General features: G+C 36.2%; 1 protein-coding gene across 2 annotated transcripts in view; it reads left to right on the top strand.

Moving 5' to 3' along the window:
• TLK1 (tousled like kinase 1) overlaps window positions 1-17840 on the top strand; it is a 150921-nt gene that overhangs the window by 119626 nt on the left and 13455 nt on the right. For both annotated transcript variants that reach the window (XM_043577019.1, XM_043577020.1), the window contains 2 exons: window positions 9970-10067; window positions 12639-12720. In XM_043577019.1, the coding sequence (XP_043432954.1) occupies window positions 9970-10067; window positions 12639-12720 (180 nt within the window). The remainder of the gene's footprint in view (window positions 1-9969; window positions 10068-12638; window positions 12721-17840) is intronic.

Below are 17840 nucleotides of genomic sequence, written 5' to 3'. Positions count from 1 at the left end.
AGAGAACAGAATTGAGTAAGTAGTGTCATCTTAGAGCACAAGTCAACAAGAGTTGCCTGCTTACCACTTGGATATAAATTTTGAGTTGCACAATTAAATAATAAGCATTAAGTCACATGTTTTAAAAATAAGTTATTTGGCATTCCAAAGCACAACTGGAAAATAGGCCATCAAAACAGGTCATTCTGTTTTCTAAAAAAGTAGATTGGACACTTTTAATACACAGAGAACAAGCTTCAGTTAAGAGAAAAGATGTTATGACCTCTGTTTTAGCAGTTCCCTTCGCTCCTGGGTTTATTAAGCTGACATGAACTGTACCCAAGTTGTAACTACCATATGGTTTCTACCATAGGCTGGATCTGATCTGTGTATATTTGAGATCCTTGTAACCTGCACAGGAATTAACCTATAGTATGCCAGCTTACGGTTTAGATTTAGAGCCTGACATACTCTTGCTTTCATTCTGTCTTTAAGCCAAAGCAGGCTCTTAAAGTTCAGTCAAATTACTAGATTAAATTTGTGGGCACCGAAAGAGAAACTTATTTTATTGAGGAGGCCCATGTTATTTGGACATACAGGACTAGAAGACCTACTTACTTTTTTTTGAAATGAATAATTTATGATGTGCATTGTATTTTGTAAAGATCATCATAATAATTGAATAGGTAAACTGAAATATGAAAAAGTATATTTACCATTGAATAAATCATAAAGTTCAGTTCACATTCTGTGCTGTTCTGCGGGGTTAGAAATATAATAAATCCAAAGCTGTGAAAGTGATAGAGTAAGGAATGAAAGGTAAGCAGAAGTCTCCAAAAGTAAGTCCATGGCTAACAAATAGATATTTCTGGGGCTTAGGGGCTTATTAGTTTTTTCTTCTGAGATTAGGAAAATTGCTGTGCAGCACCCTTTTTTTAAGTATATGTCAAGAATTCTTCAATATTTTCAGTTTTTCTCACTTTATGAAATCATTGCTCCCTCATTCACTAAGTGACTTATTTCCACACTCTGCCTGATACAGGCATGATTCGTATCCCCATTTCAGAAGAACTACATGATAACTACACTTGATGGGTTTTGAAGTTTTAACCATTCTAGAGTGAACATTAATGTTAACTTTTTGAATGCCAGGGTCTTCTATGTTTTGTAGAAATTAATAAAAGCTAGTAACTGGCAAAGCCAAACATGAACCTTTTTCCACTCCCATCTCAATGGCAATACCTATACACTTATTCCTACAATTTTTTTTGTTGTAGTTGGGATAGCAAGTTGATTCTTTGTATTCAGAAGAATTAATTCACTTGTAGCTCTCTTTGCATCTGTCTTAGAATAGTGCTGATGTTGGCTTTTTGTTTTTTCAGATACATGCTTCATTTTCATTGCAGATAAAGAAGAGCAGTATAGTTTTTCACCCACAGATACTCTTTCCCTCACGTATTACTTTCCTTGGGTAATGTTAGTGATGATTATATCAGCTACAGTATTTCTTATTAGCTGATACATTTGCTTTTCACTCTAAATTTATTTTTAAAGGTCAACTGGAAAGCACATTTTTAATAAAAAGTATAAATACTCTAACATAATCTTACCTTTTATGTAGCTTAAGGATTTAACAGAAAAGAACTATATAGTAAAATCCATGGAGACTATGCAAATTATACCCAAAACAGTTTTTAAAAAATGACCTTTCACTGGTAGTAATTATGTGCAAATTTACCCAGTTATCACTTACTAAAAGCTAGTAGTTGCAATAGGAATAATTTACTATCTTTAAGAAGTTGGTTCTCTGAAGCAAGACTACTAACTGTCCCATTTTATGTACCTGTACCACATGTGGAATATGGATTTAAGGAAACTAACAGACTGTATGTCAGTTAGCTTTTATGGTTAATCCTGTTTTGATACCAGTCTCTGATAAATCCTAGTTATGGGAAAGCAGTTTATCTTTTTGATTTGAGGAGTTCTGCAAGATTGTTGTTTGTATTCAGGTAATTCTAGAATTGAAGAAAACTACATGGATATGCTTTTCTAGGATTGTTACTAAATTAACACAAATATATATATATTTTTAATTTTTTTTAGTTTATTTTTTAGAGAGAAAGTGAGTAGGGGAAGGGTGGAGAGGGAGGGAGAGAGAATCCTAAGCAGGCTCTGCCCTGTCAGCACAGAGCCCAGTGCAGGGCTCGAACTCACGAACTGTGAAATCATGACCTGAGCGAAAATCAAGAACCAGATGCTTAATCGACTGAGCCACCCAGGTGCCCCTAACACAAATATATTTTTTAAAAATCCCTGAAAAACCATCATCCTTGTAGTAGATTCTCTCTGTGGTCATACTGTTATTTAAATGATCCTAGTTACCCACCATGGCATCCCAAAATGATGAGGAAATAAGAATTTTGAAGGTTATTAGAACTAATAACTATGTCTTGCCCCTGCTGTTACTTAAGTTTGTGATGTGAACAGCATGCATATGTTGCTCTTTATTTTTTAGTCTTTAAGTTTTGTCCTCTTCTATATTTAAAATACTTGATTAACTAAAGAAAATAATACATATAGGAAATTTGACATCTCAGTATGGAATATTAAATAATGTTAGTAGGGATTGGCCTTAATGTATGTGTTTTGGGTTGTGTGTGTGAGAGGGAGAGGGAGAGTGAGAGTGAGAGTGAGAGAGAGAGAGAGAGAGAGAGAGAGAGATTTATAAGCCCTGAATATAAGTGCTGGAAGTTTATTTTGAAAAATATAACCAATTTGTAATTTGAAACAGGCTTAGTCAAGAATCCTCAGCACCAACACAAATGTATCTTTGCAGACCGAAGGAATCAGCTAAACAATTTGCAGTCATCTCAATCTCTACTAAAACAAAAATCACATCCAACATGCCACCTGACACCATTTCTTTCTCTCTCTCTCTTTTGCTCCTTGCGATGTGGCATTCATCTCTCCTTGTGCCTCCGTTCTGAAGAGATAACAGTATAGCAACAACTCTGCCATTGAAATCCTGTTCTCTGACCGATATTGGCACCTGCAAAGAGAAACAACCAGTAACAGGCAGCAGCAGCATCAGTATTAATCTTCCATGATGAAATCTTTACAGGTCAAGAACAAGCACACAGCTCTTTTCTCACTCCTTCACAGTGGACCATGCATCTAGTTGAAATGGAAGACAATGGATTGTCTACAAGCCTTTTGAACAGTGGAGAATACAGGGCATTGGTTTTAGGTGAATTGACCCCCAAATATTCTTGAAGTTTGATATCTCCTTTGGTCTTTCTAGAATACCATTGTCATCTGATTTATCACATCCTTAGTATAACCACAAAGAATAAGTTTGCATACGTGACATTTCTTGTCACTTTAGGTTTGAATAAAAATATGAAAAAAACAGTATAATTCTAGAGGACTTAATTTCTAAATCTGTGTGTTCCCCTTTATATTCATGGCCATGACTAGAAGAAATCTCTTGGGAATTCTTCTCTCAGTGAAAGCCAACCACATTGTACATTATATTTCTCTAGAACATAAGAGGCTACTTGTATATACAGGCAGTAGTTTTAAGTGGAAGTCTGATGAAAATGCACTATAGTAGAAAAAGTCATGATTAAGCCCATGAAGAATGTCATGAGGTTCTTGACTTCTTGGCATGTGTGGGCAAGAAAAGTGCCAAGAGGAGTGTTAGATTTCTAAACTTGACATTTTGTCCTTACTACTGCTTCCCTTGTAAGAACAAGTGGTAGTCTATAACAGATGACTGTGACCGTGCCGAGAGATCGTGAACTGGCTGTCAATAGGAGAACTCCCAGTGTTCGTATTTTATCTCTTGCGCTTACTATGAAACCATAAACATTCCTTGCCCTGTGTTTCCACATTTGCAGTCATTTATCTTAACTTGGTAGTAGATGTTCAGTTACCAAAATGAAACTTTAGAGGTGAAATGTGTTTTGCTTCTGTAATGTTTAATATTAATCCAGTTGTTTTATAAGCAATGGAATCTTTTTAATTTTGGAAAGAATTTTAGAAGTCATGTTAGCAATTGGTCAGAGCAGAGTTTAATTCAGATTTGTAAATTCAGTCTAAAGATCACTGTTTCACAAAAAAAAGAAAAACAATTGCTTGACCACTGGCCCTTCCCAATGAGAACTATAACTCCATGCCATTTACGATAGACCCTTGAACAATATAGGGGTTATGGGCACCGATCCCCCTTCACCCCCATGTGCACAAAAATCTGCATATAACTTTTGCTTCCCCAAAACCTACTATACTAATAGCCTACTGTTAACCAGAAGCTTTACCAATAACATAAGCAGTCAACTAACACAAATTTTCTGTTATATATAATACTGTATTCTTACAATAAAATGAGCTAGAGGTATGAATCCACCCATATCCTGAAAAAGGTTAAAAGGAAGCCTGCAGTGGGGAGAAGGGCTACGATGTGTTGTAGTAGGGCATGGTGCCTGTACATGCTGTGGCATGCTGTCAGCACTTTGGTTTGTGTTGAACATCAAGGAATTTCACTCCTAGCCTAATACAGCAGCTGTAATTGCTTTCTTAAGAAATGTACTAAATATTTAAATTTTGCCGATCAGTTGAATTGTTATATTTATTTGCTTCTGGGAAGGGTTTTATTTTGTTTTGTTTAAATAGAATGGAGGAACTAATGGAATCAAACCCTGCCTGTTTCAACAGTTATTCTCAGGGGTTTTAATGTATGTATTTATGCATTTGAAGAGAAAATAAAAAAACCACCCCAATCGCCATACCCCACACCGTCCCCCTAAAAAAGAAGGAAATGAAGTGCAGAGAAAGGAAAACATTAAGGTTCTAAAACAATTATGTAAGGCAGTGAAATACACCTGAGGGAGATAGAGTATTCTCCCATCAGTAATAGCCAGCTCCGTGATTGGGAATAGGAGTGAAGGGATTTACGTAGTTAGGAAAGAAACCTTCCACTCCCCAAGGAATTTTGTAATTTTTGTCCCTTCTCCTACCCCAGTCCTCCATCTATACAATATACTCAAGCAAAAATAGGATTATGGGCAATAGCTTCAAAACCAATCTCTATAAATTCAGATTTGCTTTATCTGCATGGTTTTTTGGTTTGTTGGTTGGTTCATATTTCCAATGGTTCTTATCTCTTACATCCATAGGTAGGATATTTGAAAGCATGTAATAGACATAATCTGGGAACACACAATAGGGATAAAGTTGAAGTAAACTGGTAATGATTTTCTTCTTAATTCTTTTTTCTGCACTGCCCTTTCTTTCCATTAGCTTTTTTTTTTTTTAATTTTTTTTTTCAACATTTATTTATTTTGGGGAGAGAGACAGAGCACGAACGGGGGAGGGGCAGAGAAAGAGGGAGACAACAGAATCGGAAACAGGCTCCAGGCTCTGAGCCATCAGCCCAGAGCCTGACGCGGGGCTCGAACTCACGGACCGCGAGATCGTGACCTGGCTGAGGTCGGACGCTTAACCGACTGCGCCACCCAGGCGCCCCTCCATTAGCTTTTAATAGTGCCTTTTGTTAATTTCTCCTTTCCCTTTCTTGGTGGTAAACTTTTAGAATGGCATAGTTTATGACATTAAAAATTTGAGGACCTGCAGATACTAACTTTTGAGGGATTAATATTTGTTCATATTACTGAAATGAATTTGGAGTTAAACTTTTTGAAACCTCATTCTGAACTTGTTTTCCTAGACCAAGCAACATTTATAGTGCTGTTGAATAGACTGTTGGAAGTGATATGCTTTTTTCTCTCCTACAATCTTCATAATACACTATGCAGAATTTCTTTTTTACCAACCCTCTTGGAATATAGGCAAGTTGAGAATGGTACATTAAAATCCTTTCTATCTTATCTTCCTTTATAGAAAAGCAGCACTTCGAAAAGAGGTTTTTTGTGTGTATAACATGTAACATGTTCAAGATTTGTTAAAGAAATATAAACTCAGGTGTTTAATTTTTTCAGGAAATGTATCAGTTTTACCTGTGATACTGCATTTTTTAACTCTTAAAGCTTTATAGCTTTAATGCCTACATACCCCACCTTTCAGTAATTGCTCTTTTAAAAATTGCCATTATGGGAAATGCTCAGAATTTCACCTAGCAGTTTTCACCTGGCATTTTGCAGAGATTGTCTAGTACCGTGACTGACTTTTGGCTTAGAGTGTTGAGCCAAGAGGACATTAAGTTGCAAGAAAAGACTTTGATTACAAATAGAAAGCATTTCTGTGTCAAACTTCTGCTGAGAGACAAACGTTTTTGGTTGAGTTGCTGTGAAATTTACCTTCCACGTAAAAATGTAAAAGCTATAAATTTTGGAAGGTGTGTTTCACAGGTTACTTAAACAGTAAGGCAATATTGAGATCTGTTGTTGTATACTTGTATGACTTGGTTTTTAATTCAGAATATTAAGAGCTTATTTTAAGATACTGTTAAAATAGCTGTAGAAATACTGTTAAATTGTCCATTGCTACAGCTTTCTGTTTCAACAGAAAAGAGTCATGTCCTTTTAAAACTGTATGTGATCACCAAATCTACCTCTCTCTCTAAAACAGTCTCCTTACCCATGTCCCTTCTATACCATAATTGCCTACAGAGACCAGTTCCTTTCCAGAGATGCTATTTCTTTGTATCTTCTAGATAACTGCTCAGCTAGTAGATGACTCCGGAATTTTTACTTGGTATTCTTATTAAGCATGAGCTATCTGGTTGGATTATCTCTCTTATATTTTAGTAAGCTTGCCTAGTTTTGCCATGGTTTGAGGATTCTGTTCTGTAATGAACTCAGGTTAGTTGTGAACCTGGGTTATACTTGCTTCTCCTGAACCCTCTGAAAATGATTAGTTCTGAGGATGGCCCAGAGATTAATGTTGATCTCAAGCAAGGAGAGTGTAGTCTGTAGGATAGATCTGCACTAAATATAAATTATTTATACTTGGAAATGATCTGCATTAAATAGAAGTTAGTTGATGAGACTACTGTATTCTGGACTGTTGTACCCTGGGGCCATACCAAAATTGGGTCTTGCCTCTTTATATAAGGAAAGGGTACTAGGTAGTATTGCCCTAACATTTGCCCAAAAGTATGTGTATTAATCTGCTTGGGCTGTAATGACGAAATACCATAGACTGGGTGTCTTAAAATTTTTCTCACAGTTCTAGAAGCTGGAAATCCAAGATTAGGGTCCAGCAGGTTCAGTTTCTTGTGAGGATCTATCTCTTCCTGGTTTTAGATGGCTGTCTACTCAAGTCCTCACCTGTCTTATTCTCTGCTCTCACAAAGAGGGGACAGGATGGGGAGGATAGATGTCTCTCCCTTCCTCCTTATAAAGCCACTAATCCCATCATGTGGGACCCACCTTCATGACCTAATCTAATTCTAATTACTTCCCAAAGCCTCCATCTCCAGATACCATCACATTGGGGTTTAGGGCTTAAACATAGGAATTTTTGGCGGGGGTGGGGGACACAAACCTTTAGTCCATAACAGTATATATCCTTTGCTCAGTGGGGTTTAAGAGAAATTATTTATAAGAGTTGCAGAATTATCTTCCCCCCCAGAAGTATGTCACTTTGGCTTAAGGTCCAAGATACTGTGGAATAAATAGTAAATTAGAATATGGGAGCTGTAAATATATTTCACTGACTATAGAGGATTTATATTTATCTGTATGTAAGACTTGGTTATAATTCCTTCCCTTGACATTTCCTCTTAAATACATAGGATCTAGCTTTTTTTTTTTTTTTTTTTTTTTTTTTTTTTTTTTTTAGTGCTTCTGGCATCATTTTGTTTTTTCCTGTAAAGTTTATAATTCAAACCAAATGCAGCTTGCCTGTGCTTTTTGTATTGTAAGATTTTATGGGACATATTTGTCTTGTTTTATAGAGGATAAAAAAGTTTACTTAACTGACACGCATAGACATTTTACCTTCTTTAATAAGTATTTTGTGATCTTGGTTACTGCCATTGGATAAACCTCTGAAGATTAACAAAAAATACTAAGCACATGTAACTATGTGTCAACAATCTAGTTGGATCTCATAATTATATATTTATTGATTCAGTAGGATTTAGTTTCTGTAAATTCACTTTTGAAATAGTATCCCCTTACCACAATTTCAAATAAAAGTTAAAACAATTTTTCAGCTGGTATCCTAATAGGCATTTCATGGTTTTATCAGATATTTAAAAATCCACCAGCCTACCAAGTGTTTAGTAGTTTCCTGCATGTGTAAGAATCAAATTAATGGCAAGTTTTAAGACAGCAAATGTTAGTAATATGAAAGGAAAAGGTTGCCACTTTCTATGTTCTGTGCTAGAAATGAATTTGAATTTTTTCATGCTCCCAAACATTTTCTACAGCCAGTTCCTTACTGTACTTCATATGACTAAATTAAGACAACTGTGATTTGAGTATCATTCCAGAAGTTTTTAATCTATTTCATGTCTTTATAATGAGTCTTCAATTATTTAATTCCCTAGACTATTACCTTTCTTTTTTTCATTGAAATAAGGAATATTTGTGACTGAAGCTGTATTAAGTGCATTAGTTTCAGTTAAATTAAGACAGTCTGTTTAGTGTGTCCTATTTTCTAAAGATCTCCAAAATTCTAGGAAGGCTGATCTTCATTTAAATTTATTTTTAAATGTTCTATTTGTCATCTAATTTTTACCTTATATTAAATATCTCTGTAACAAGTAGTGGTTGAGTTTTATTTTAAAACAATAAAAAAATAACCTCAAGGGTCAAGTGGAATACAAACAACATACTTAGATTTAGTTTTTTTAATCTGTGAACATTTGTTTTTCTTTATCTTAATTAGAATCTTCTTTTCAGTTTAAGCCTTAGATAAAGGTGTTATAGACTTTATATCTCTATTATTTGCTTTGGAATGAAATGATACTTATATTTTCATAGTAAACTTGAAAATTGCTTTTTAGATAAAGGATTTTTAAAATCAGAAGATAAATCATTAAAAGAAAATGAGCTAATACAGAAATATTTAAGTGTAATACTAAAAAACAACCTCTATTCCATGTGGTATAGATTTATAACGATAGCGGATACACATTTAGGCCAAAGCAATTTGTATTTGTTTATTTCCTCAACAAACACTAATTCAAAAATACTATAAAATTGGGCATTTCTAGAATTTTCCACCGAAATTTGATATATTCTTATCTGTCCCTTATGTAGTATTCAAATTTATATTGACAAAGAGATATGTAAGATGGGTGATTGATTATTTGGGATCTTATTTTTTTTTAATGTTCTCAAAATTGTATATTTTGAGACATGAAAAATATTTTCAAAAATTTTATATCAAATGTGAAAGAAAATTTCATTAGGATTTGCCTCTATCTGCTCTAATAACTGAGGATCTGCCACAGCTATCCGTGTAGTTTTTATTTTAAAGTCTCTTTACGATTACAGAGAGATTTACTTGAGTGGTCAGATTGTATGTGTGTGCATGTTTGTGTATATCAAACACTATAAGGCCTAGAAATAATCAGTGGTTCTGTCTTCTTCCTTTTTTTAACTATTGTAAAATACCTTCATTTCATTTGTTTTGTATTGCTAAATTATTCCCTCTTAAATTAAAATCAGGATGTATCAGAAATAAAGCTCTCATTTTGTGTTATAAGTCAGTTTCAGACTACCTTGCAGTCATTTTCAGTTTAGATGTTATAAAAATAGATTTCTTGTAGTACAGAATAAAACTCAGCATCTCATTAGGTATAGATTTTTATGTGGAGGATGGTTTCTTGAAATAGGCTTTTGCCTTATCTCTTTCCATCTTTCAGGCATTGAAAGTGCACTTTGGTCTTTTAACTCAGTGGTACTTTATAATATACTATTCTTCCCGTCATTGTAAAAAATTGATGCATGGGTAAAAATATCTTTTTTATATTGCAAATAAATTGAGCTTGTTATAGTCCCCTCTCTTCATTTTCAGGAAGAGGCAGAAATCCAGGCAGAACTTGAACGTTTGGAAAGAGTCAGAAATCTTCACATTCGAGAGCTCAAAAGAATAAATAATGAAGATAATTCACAGTAAGTCATTATTCGTATTTTACAGTTTTACATGATAAAAGTTTTTTCCTTCCCTGTGAAGAGCATAAACACAATATTTCCTTATTGGGTAGCTTCTCATCACACTTAGAAAACGATCCAGAGTCCTTCCCATGGCTCAGAAGGCCTTGTATGATCTTTTCTCTGGCCACCTCACCACTCCCATCTCTCTCATCCTCCCCTTGTTTATATGTTGTAGAAAGGCTGGCCCCCTCAAACATGTCTAGCACATTCCCACCTCAAGGCTTTTATGCTTACCATTTTCTCTGCCTGAGATGTTGTTCTTCTGAATATCTAAGTGGCTTACTCCTTATTGCACTCCAAATGACCATTAGAGAGGCTGTCCCTGGGCCACCCTCTAAAATAGCAGTCTTTGACTCACTCCATTCCCTCTCTCAGTATCATTACCTTGCTTTATTTTTTCATAGCATCTATCACTACCTGGAATTACAGATTTATTTTTCAGTTCTTGTCTATCTCCTCCAATTAGAACATAAGCTACCTGAGAGCCGAGGCTTAGTTTTGTTCTTGCTGTATCCCCAGAGCCTAGACCAGTGCCTGGCACATGATAGGCACAAAATAAATGTTTGTTGACTGAATACCAAAGTTAGTATGACAGTAGTGAAGGAGAAATTATTTCAACCAACGGGACTTCAGTAAGCCGTGTTTTCATCATTATGCAAAAACTGTAGAAGAAACAGAAAAGAAGTTTCAAGGTATAGCCTCTGTCCTTAATCCCTGCTTATCAGAATGAGTGCCATAGATACTAAATGCTAAAGAAATTCAAAAGAAGAGGAGATGACTGGTGGGAACTTTATGAAGAAGATAGAAATTAAGCAAGGCACTACTTGGATTTAATTGATGTACAGGAAAGGAAGGTGGTCTTTTTATCCTTTATCTGTGAGATTTGTCATGTCATTTAAAGCTTCATGACTTAATTTGAATCTCAGAATTGGAAATGGCCAATTTCTCTTGTGAACTATAAATAATCTTGCTTAAAAGAAGGCCTATCCATGATCATTGTATTTGTATAATTCATAAATACACAGATCATTCTTCTGTATAAGGTGAACAAAATGATATAGTTATGGAATAACCTAAAATGTACCAGATGAAAATTCTAATAAAGCAGGTAGGACAAAACTAATTTACAGTTGGTTGTTCTGAAAATTATGTTCAAACTTATTTATGGATATGACTTAGTCCACTTGATGAAAATCAAGTGAATTGTTACAGCTTTACCAAGCAGAGGGGTGCCTGGCTGGCTTGGTGGGTAGAGTGTGTGACTCTCAATCTCGGGTCGTGAGTTTGAGCCCACACTGGGGGTAGAGTTTACTTAAACAGAAAAAAAAAAAAAAAACAAGCAAAATCTCTTTTATTAACAAGTTCTTCAAGAAAAAAAAATTGTCAAAGTTATATTCAGTTGATTTTGAACAAAATATAATGTATTTGCACCTGGAGTTAATAAAGCTATCATTGTTCAAAACAGATGAACATAAGGGAAGGGAAACAAAAATAATATAAAAACAGGGAGGGGGACAAAACAGAAGAGACTCATAAATATGGAGAACAAACTGAGGGTTACTGGAGGGATTGTGGGAGGGGGGATGGGCTAACTGGGTAAGGGGCACTAAGGAATCTTCTCCTGAAATCATTGTTGCACTATATGCTAACTAATTTGGATGTAAATTTTAAAAAATAAAAAATAAAATTAAAAGATTTAAATTAAAAAAAATAGAGCTGTCATTGTTCTTGTTTTTGTTTTGTTTTGTTTTCTTGATGTCAAGGGCACACATTTTGGAATCACATTTTTCTGCTAAGTGCAGTCATGTATTAACTGTTGGTTGACCTGAGCAAGTTAGTTAACCTTTCTGTGTGGTGGTGTCCTCATCTGTAAAATAAGAGATGGTAGCAAGTCCTGCTTTAGAAGGGGTTGGCTGAGAAATAAATGAGTTAATACATGTGAATGCTTAATATATAGCAGAAGCAATAAGTGTTAAGTAGTAATAAGAGTAGTATTATCTGTGAGTGATTTTTAAGTTTCGTTTTAAAGCTTCCTTTTTTTAATTGGGAATTGAAATTTTATTTATACAAGTCCAAAGAGTAAAATTTAATCACATATGAAGGCCAACTTATAAATACAATTATTTTTAATCATATGTCAATACTGTAAAATCTGGATTAACCATCCTCTCAATATAAAAGTATATTTCTACAAGGGAAATAATTTCTTCTGAGTAGTTACAGGATTTCATAAAGATCTTGGAAATAAGATAGTTGAGAAGTCTTTATCAGAGTGCTATAATTTTGGTTGTTGAACTTGAATATTCAGCTGTAAATGTTCAGCTTAGTGAACACCAAAGAGTTAAGATGGAAAGTAGTCATGCAAGTAGAGAAAGAAAAGCAGTATAGAATGGAATTAGAAATTAATAGTGGAGTAACTGAGAACAATAACTCAGAGTAGTAGAAGAGAGAGTGGAACTTTATTGTGGAAGAAATCTTTTTTGTGTGTGTTTTTTGCATGCCTAAGTGTCTTTTTCTCCCACCTTTAAGGTTCAAAGATCACCCAACGTTAAATGAAAGATATTTATTACTTCATCTGCTTGGTAGAGGTGGCTTTAGTGAAGTGTATAAGGTAATGTAAATTTTTTTCTTTTCTTCACACTAATAGAGCAAAGATACAGGAGTACATGGTTAAAGAGGTATTTGTCTTGGGGTGCCTGCATGGCTCAGTTGGTTAAGCATCCAACTCCTGATTTAGGCTAGGTCATGATCTCATGATATGTGAGTTCAAGCCCCATGTCAGGCTCCATGCTGGTAGCACGGAGCATGTGTGGGATTCTCTTGCTCTCTCTCTCTGCCTCTCCCCTGCTCATGTTCTCTCTCTCTCTCTCTCAAAATAAATAAACTTAAAAAAAGAGAGAGGTACTTGTCTTTTATTGATTGATTTTTATGTTTCAGCTCTCATTACAAAATAGTCTGGTGGCTTATGTTGTCTCAAGAATCTGGACACTATCCTTGTGTCATGCTAATATCTGACACCTAGTTATCAGTAGCCAATCTGATAACAGTCATTAGAATCAAGAGTGGCAGGTAGCCATCTAATATAGTACATTTATGGAAAGATTGTACCCTTTAAACATGTGTCACAAGTATTACATGTCCTAAATTTACCCAAATTTCTACCTATTTTAAGGCCAGTGTTTCTTAAATGCATCTCTGTAAATGTAGAAAAAGTTTTAGTCACCATGTTTAGTGTTTTGTATCTTAACCTTTTTTCACTTTACATTGTATCTTTCTGCCCAGCCTTTAAAATTCTGTAGTTCCTAAGGTCTTTTATCATTCTGTATACTCCTTTTCAAATACAGGTTTCCCCAGCTATCTAAAATAGAGCATTACTGTGAAACCTTTCATAAGCCAAAAGTGGCGTAAAGGGAAGCGTATCTCCTGCTTTCTGAAGTTTTGTCAGGCTTCTTCACTTTTTACAAAAGACCTATATTAGAGGGGGTGCCTGGGTGGCTCAGTTGGTTAAGAGTCCAACTTTGGCTCAGGTCATGATCTCACAGTTTGATCCCCTCATCAGGCTCTGTGCTGACAGCTCAGAACCTGGAGCCTGCTTCGGAGTCTGTGTCTTTCTTGCTCTCCATGTGCTCTGTCTCTCTCAAAAGTAAACAAACATTAAAAAAAAAAAAAAAAAAAAAAGACCTATATTAGTGCCTGTGCTCCCTAACTGAAAGAAATCCAGAGAGGATTTTTCACTCTTACAAAAAAAGCCATTACTGGGGGCACCTGAATGGCTCAGTCAGTTGAGCGTCCATCTTTGGCTCAGGTCATGATCTCATGGTTCACAAGTTCAAGCCCCACGTTGGTCTCTGTGTTGCCAGCTCAGAGCCTGGAGCCTGCTTTGGATTCTGTGTTTCCCTCTCTTTCTGCCCCCTCCTCTGCTTGTGCTCTCTCTCTCTCTCTCTCTCTCTCTCTCTCTCTCTCAATGAATGAATGAATGAATGAATGAATGAATGCCATTACTGTATCAGTGTACGTATAGCCATTCTACACCTTCCTTCTGAGCTCCATACCTGTTGGTGTACATAACTTAGTCTGTTTGCCTCACTTGGATGCTTCATATGGACTGAAAACTTAGGTCTGAAATAGAAGTTACCTTCCTCTTCTCCAAAACCTTTTTCTTCTAACACTGCTCCCCACTTCAGTACATAGCGTTACCATTCATCTGCCCAGATGAAAAACACAGGAGCCATTCTTCATTCCACCTCTCCCTTAACTCCCTTCCCTCCACATAAAACCAGTCCCTGCTGCCTACTGCTACTAATGTCATTAAGCTCTCAAATCCAGCAATGACCCTTGTCCTCTCTTAGCCCAAGGTCTCCTTGTCTCTTACTTGCATTGCTGCCTGAGCCTCGTACTTAATCACCTTCTTTGGGGCACTGAGTTTCTCCAATTTTTGATGTATATACTGTAGCTAGAGTGGCCTTTTTATAAAACGCAATCTGATCATCTCACTCTCCTGCTTATAAGCCCCAGGGGTTTCCCATCTGCTCATAGCTAGGATGAAGTCATATTGAAGGTTGTACTCACCTTAAATTTCAATTCTTACAGAAGGCTTCCCAGTTGATCTGCCTTGTATAGTTCTTTGTTGACACTTTGTGCTTTGTTATGTATTGGTATAGTCAGTGGTTAAGAGCTTGGTTTCTGAAGCCAGACAGGCTGGATTTGAATCCTGACTAGTTCTGACTCCTATTTACTAACTGTGTATACTTGGCCTTATGACACCAACTCTGCTTCAGTCTTCATCTGTGAATAATAACAGTACCTACATCATAGAATTGTTGTAATGATTAAATGATTAAATGAGCCAAACTTTACAAATGAGACAGGGAAATCACATAGAATATTAGTGTTTAGCAAATGTAAGCTCATCAGATTATTATTAGAAATCCTCTCGGGGCGCCTGGGTGGCGCAGTCGGTTAAGCGTCCGACTTCAGCCAGGTCACGATCTCGCGGTCCGTGAGTTCGAGCCCCGCGTCAGGCTCTGGGCTGATGGCTCGGAGCCTGGAGCCTGTTTCCGATTCTGTGTCTCCCTCTCTCTCTGCCCCTCCCCCGTTCATGCTCTGTCTCTGTCCCCCAAAAAAAAAAGAAAAGAAAAATAGAAATCCTCTCTGTTCAGTGAGACAAGGACCGTGCCTTCTTGGTTTACTGAGGACAAACCTAGATTCTAGTTCTTACTCTGGGAAATAATATGGGATTTGGATTCAAAAAACTTCAGTTCTGATCTTAGTTCGACTATGAGTCATTTTGTTTTTGTTTTGCTAAGTTGGATGAGCATTAAGACTCGTGGGCCCAACTTTCCTCACCCATCAGGAGTGATCTGTGAGCTCTCTCTCAATTCCTGGTTCTCTGATTCTAACAATAGTTCATCCTCAAGCACTTAATGGTTCAAGTAGGCTTACCCAGGCCACAAAGTAGAAAAGAAGATCATAGTAGCTCACTCTGGATCTAAAAATCACCAAAGTACAGTTAGTACTAGCTCAGCCTTAGAGTTGCCCAATTTTTGAGCCTGCTAACACCTTTCATGACAACCTTCTGCCACTGCCCTACAGTATTTGCACTGTTTTTAATGCCACAGGTGGGGGCTAAAAGGGGTTTTTCTTTTTGAAGAAAAGACTTATATAGCAAATAGAAAATGCAGATTGGGCGTAATAACTTGAATCTTCAATACTGATCTAAATACTAAACACCACTCTTTCCCACCCATTCAAAAAGCCTTTTCATGGTGGCCAGGTCCACTGGGAAAGAAGCAGACTGTAAATCAAAAAATACAGACTTTTTTATCTATACCAAGGTGGAAAATACTGAATCAATTGCTCAGTAATTACCACATTAGCCTATGGGAAGGGTATACTATACTCCCCTAATCTTGAGAGAAAGATGTATCATATATCAGTCAAATATATATTGATAACTTTTATTAGTGTTCTTAAAATTTTATTCTCTTCTATTATCCTTTATGCTTTTTTGCATTCTTTCACATGAGCTTCTTTTACTTTTATCCTTTTCTATTTCTTTAAACTTTTAATATTGTAATTAGTTCATGTTTAACATTTTATATGCTCTACCCTATTTAATCCTCTCAACAACCCAAACTTTACAAATGAGACTAAGGCTAAGAAGCTATTAGCACAAAGTTCTATAGTTGATGAGTTCTTTTTTTTTTAATGCTTATTTTTGAGAGAAAGAATGTGGGCAGGAGAGGGGCAGAGAGAGAAGAGAGAGACAGAATCCGAAACAGGCTCCAGGCTCTGAGCTGTCAGCACAGAACCCGATGTGGGGCTCGAACTCATGGACTGTGAGATCATGACCTGAGCTAAAGTCAGACACTTAACCCGCTGAGCCACCAGGTGCCCCGTATAGTTGATGAGTTCTGCCTCCGAAGTGGATATTCTTAACTACTGCATCCTATATTATTTCTGATCTCAGGCTTATGTGACAAGCAGTTTGTGTTTCCTGTTTATTCTTAGGTAAAGTTGATGGGGGTGTGGGGAGTAGGGACTGGGGACCTTCATCTTATAAATATGTACCTTTTAAGTGTTTATTTATGTATTTTACATTGATTTATTTTTGATAGAGACAGAGCACAAGTGGGGGAGGGGCAGAGAGAGAAAGAGACACAGAATTCGAAGCAGGCTCCAAGCTGTCAGCACAGAGCCCGATGTGGGGCTCAAATTCACAAACCGCGAGATCATGATCCGAGCCGAAGTTGGGTGCCCAACCAACTGAGCCACCCAGGCGCCCTTAAGTGTTTTTTTGTTTGTTTGTTTGTTTGTTTTTAAGGGATACGTTCAGGGGCACCCAGGTGGCTCAGTCGGTTAAGTGCTTGACTTCAGCTCAGGTCATGATCTCGTGGTTTGTGAGTTCAAGCCCCACATCAGGCTCTGTGCTGACAGCTCGGAGCCTGGAGCCTGCCTCTGATTCTGTGACTCCCTCTGTCTCTGCACCTCCCATGCTCACTGTCTGTCTCTCTCAAAAATGAATATTTTTTAAAAAGTTTTTAATAAAGGGACACCTTTATGTATAAATCACAACAGAACCTTAATTAGTAGATCTCTCTTTGATGACACTCAAGTGTTTTTTTTTTAATTTATAAATTACCCAAGACCTTAAAAGAATACTAATCATTCTTAATTTTTTTATGTAAGAATTAGGCTGATGATTTGAACAAACCAGTATAAGAACCTTTTTTTTAAGACAACCAGTGAAAATTGAAGACAAGTTGGGTATTAGAAGAGATTTTAAGAAATTATTGATGTAGTTAGGTGTGATAAAATGATATGTGGTATGGTTATGGTTATGTTTGAACAGTTTCAAAATCAAAGTTTATAATTTTTTAAACAGTTGGAAATTGTTAGGAACCTGTTTATTTTTAAAGAAGTGGGGAGTTGCTAGAAAAAGGTAGAGGAAAAAGGTTTGCTTTGTCCGGCCCATAAAAAACACACTATAGCCATCTGTTCTGTTGGCTGCTTACTGCTACTGCCAGTAGAGAGGAGCCAGATCCATGTGTAAAGAAAGAAAACAATAACTTTGTTTTATCTTGATTCAATATATTGGTACTTACGAACTTGAATATGAAAATTCACATTAAAGTTTTCTCTGATGTAGTATGATGGAATTTGTATCTTGTTTCCAGTAATAAATGTGTCATAGAACTATATATAATCATAGTTCAAAAACTGTAGTGTACG

This window comes from Prionailurus bengalensis, chromosome C1 (assembly GCF_016509475.1).
Source record: "Prionailurus bengalensis isolate Pbe53 chromosome C1, Fcat_Pben_1.1_paternal_pri, whole genome shotgun sequence".
Taxonomy (NCBI): Eukaryota; Metazoa; Chordata; class Mammalia; order Carnivora; family Felidae; genus Prionailurus; species Prionailurus bengalensis.
Note: the sequence above shows the minus strand (reverse complement) of the source record. Positions and strands in the feature narration are given on the sequence as shown.